The 3,414-nt window shown below is 39.9% G+C and overlaps 1 protein-coding gene across 1 annotated transcript; it reads left to right on the top strand.

The window, feature by feature from the left end:
• Positions 1–659: 659 nt before the first annotated feature.
• Positions 660–3,410, top strand: LOC121938276 (coiled-coil domain-containing protein 69-like; the record flags this gene model as incomplete). Its single annotated transcript, XM_042481542.1, has 5 exons — positions 660–896; positions 1,936–2,023; positions 2,489–2,562; positions 2,954–3,055; positions 3,276–3,410. Coding segments are annotated over 5 exons (636 nt in total), but the record flags the coding sequence as incomplete, so codon positions are not given.
• Positions 3,411–3,414: the final 4 nt, after the last annotated feature.

Here is a 3,414-nt window from a genome sequence, read left to right as displayed (position 1 = left end):
CTACATTGATCTTTACAAATACAAATACACAGGAACCAGTTTCTTTTTATCTTAAGTCTCGTCTGATGTTTTAAATTCAGCGTCATCTTAATCCCGATCCAAAGTACTCAGGTACTCCTTTTTTAAATTAAAGAGTATATGTACACAACATCAGTAAATGTTACAGCTCAGGTAACAAAACAATATTTGAAGATAAACATGTGTGAAGAATATAATTGACAAAAATTTACCAAACAGATAAACAGTCACTAAAATAAATAAGTAAATAAATGAAAATACATAGAAAAATAAACATAAATCGGGTTATAGGAATACAGAAAAAGAGGCGTATTGAGTCAGAGGAATCTGGGAAAGAAGGTGAATAATTTTCTAAAAAAAATAATTATCGATATCAGTCGAATGAGTTGTTAGCAAATCGGCCAAGAAATCCAATATGATGCATTTGAATAAAATAAGATTAAAAAAAGGCAGCAGCAGAGTGTCTGAGGGGCTGCAAAGGATTATAAATGACAAATAATTAACAATATATGCAGATAAACACGTAAAGTTACTTAAAAATGAGTCCTAAACAACGCAGGGAGCCCGGGGAAGTTAACTTAAACCGAGAAATAAGACAAAGTAAGAAGATTAAAGTAAATGAAATGACTGTAAACTAGTAGAGTGTGTGTGTGTGTGTGTGTGTGTGTGTTTTTAAATGCTCCGCTGTGGCCTCGTGTGTGTCTGCAGGTAAACGTGCGTCCTGCGAGCCGGACGTCTGTCTGCAGAAGCAGCTCGAGCGCTTTGAGTGGCAGCTGAGGATTTTAAAGGAGGCCAATGGGAACCCGGAGAGGGCGGAGCTTCTGAGACGCCACGCCAACGAGGAGGTGTGCGCCCTCGTCCTGAGCATCCTCGACAAGGTGAGGAGGTCATCCTTCAGGATCCGTCGAACTTTATTGATCTTTACGAGGAAACAGAGCGGACACAGAGGTGTAAATGAACCATGTCAAACCGGCCTCGGCGCGGGAGGTCCGTGCGTGCTCCAGGTCCAGGTGGTCGCACAGCCAGCAGCAGAGGAAGCGCTCTGAGTGGACGCGATGTCACGGTCACGTGACGTCTCTGGCTCCGAGATCTCAGACTCAGAGAGTTTATTCATAGACGAGATTCACACAGCAGCTGTGAACACACACGTCTCCGGTTTCTGCCTCTGAGGGTTCATACGGTCATGGAAATCCTGGAAAAATCATGACATTTGCAAACAGCAATTTCCAGGCCTAGAAAAGTCTCGGAAAACTAAACATACCCAGAAAAATTTGGGAAAAGTCATTGAATTTTGTTTCACAAACCTGTGTTCAAGAACTGCTGCAAATTTGCAAATGATCATTTCTGCTTTTACAGTTTGTGGCTGCGATAAATGGTGCCAGTTTTTTTCAGTTAACATTTTTTAAAGAAAAATAAGTTGTCAGACATTGTTTTCTTTAAAAACCCCCCCAAAAATGTCAAGAAAAAAGATCTTCAAATTAGCAAGGAAAAAAATAAATATATATTTTTGAAATAGAAAATCAGCAGTTTCTTACAAATTTAATCGACGTGCCTCCCTCCCTCTCCCTCTTCTGCACCACCCCCTCCCCTCTCATAAATAACAAACAGTCCCGTAGTTTTATTTAAATATTTATCCTGATCTGAATCATTATTTTTTAAATATATATTTTAAAAAGCTATAATGTGGTAATAAAAAAGAGTCAATAGGGAGTATCAATGATCATTTCAGAGAATGTGTGGTCTTAAAAATCTGTCTCAAGGTCCTGGAAAAGTCCTGGAAATTTCTGGGTAAAAAGTGTGTGAGCGCTGGTGTCTTGATGAACTTTTGAATTTTTTCACAGACGTTGTTTTGTGTGTTTTATCATCATTTCCTCCTGAGGATCCGTCACTTTGTCTCTCTCTGATGCGACTTTTCAGGTGAAAACAGAGACGACGGCTGATCTGAACGTCCTGCACGAACAAAAAAGTCAAACAGCGACTGAAGAACACGAGAGGAACGTGGAAGGTAACAAACTGCAGACACATGAAGAGTTTCACGAGTATAACCACGTACTTTTATGGATAAAAAAGATGAAAGATTCAAGATGAATCCTTTCCAAATCCAAGAGTTTATCTTTCAGGTTTGAAATGAGAGTTTCTCAGCCAGCGGTTCTCTGTGCTACAAAAAAAGAAAAAAGGAACAAAATCACTCACTTTACATGCAAATAATCTGAACTTTGAACCGTTCTTTACTAATATTCTGAGTTGATATCACGTTTTTATAGACGCCGGTCTTGTATTTTGGGTTCCTGGCAGCTTCATGTTATGTTAAATTGACAAATGTGAAATAAAATGTACAGCAGAGTTTGTGGTGATTAAAGGAGAACAAAGGACAATTTAAGGTGCTCAAAAGACCAAATGAATGCGGCGAACAGGAGCGCAGAGGTTTGTGTTTGTACGTGACGTTGTGAGGATGTTTTTTTGTTTGCAGAGCTGCAGAAGAAACACGAACAGGAGAAAACTCAACAGACAGAAAAGTTTCAGGCTGCCGAGAACGTCCTCAAGGTAAAAAACAAAAAAATAAAATTCAGATTCAGATGTCAGTAACTTTGCAGTAACATTAATATTTCTTAATAATGATAATAATATTTGATATATTATTTTCCATCTTTAAATTGCACGTCTTGCTCTTTTTTTTAGTTAAGTTTTTGTTATTTTTTTTTCTCTTGCTGACGTTTTTTAAGGACGTCTTTTAAACTGTGTGACTTATTTCTTTGTAGTTTTTTTTGGCTCTGTTGTATTTAGGCAGACTGAGTAAAACCTCGACCGATGACTCGGTGAAAAACAGCCTCCTGGCTAATTCTGGCATTTTTATACCTCGTGTATTTATTAATTTGTGCTGTCCTGTTCTGAATAAACCTTTATTTGTTTGTGTTGTGTCATGTTGTGGCTGCAGGGAGAAGTGGAGCAGCTGACGGCAGATCTGCAGGTTTATAACGAGCTCAGACAGAGAGTCCAGGACTCCACGTTTAAGAAAGACCTGCAGAGAAATATTCAGGTGTGTGCAGACTGACGCGTATGCAACATTTTTAAAATTAAATCTGAATTTTGAAGTGATTTTTTTTTTTTATTCTGAATTTAACACCGACTGTCAAAAAGTGAACAATCTGCTGCAGAGCCGGTCAGGCGTCTGCGAGGTGAGGAGGCGTCGATGTGTCAGCTGCACGTCGGTGTCGCCGCATTTCTCATGGCGTTCTCTGTAACTCGGTACTCCTCAGGCCCACGGCAGCCCAGGTGCATTCTGGGAGTCTGAGCAGGAGTCTCTGGTGTTTGTGATTGAGATGAAGAGCGAGCGCGTGCAGGATCAGAGCAGGAAGCTGCAGCAGATGGACGCTCTGGTAGGAAAACCAACAGGCC

Source organism: Plectropomus leopardus, unplaced genomic scaffold (genome assembly GCF_008729295.1).
Source record: "Plectropomus leopardus isolate mb unplaced genomic scaffold, YSFRI_Pleo_2.0 unplaced_scaffold2905, whole genome shotgun sequence".
Classification (NCBI taxonomy): Eukaryota; Metazoa; Chordata; class Actinopteri; order Perciformes; family Serranidae; genus Plectropomus; species Plectropomus leopardus.
The sequence above is the reverse complement of the archived record's forward strand: the minus strand, read 5'-3'. Positions and strand labels throughout refer to the sequence as shown.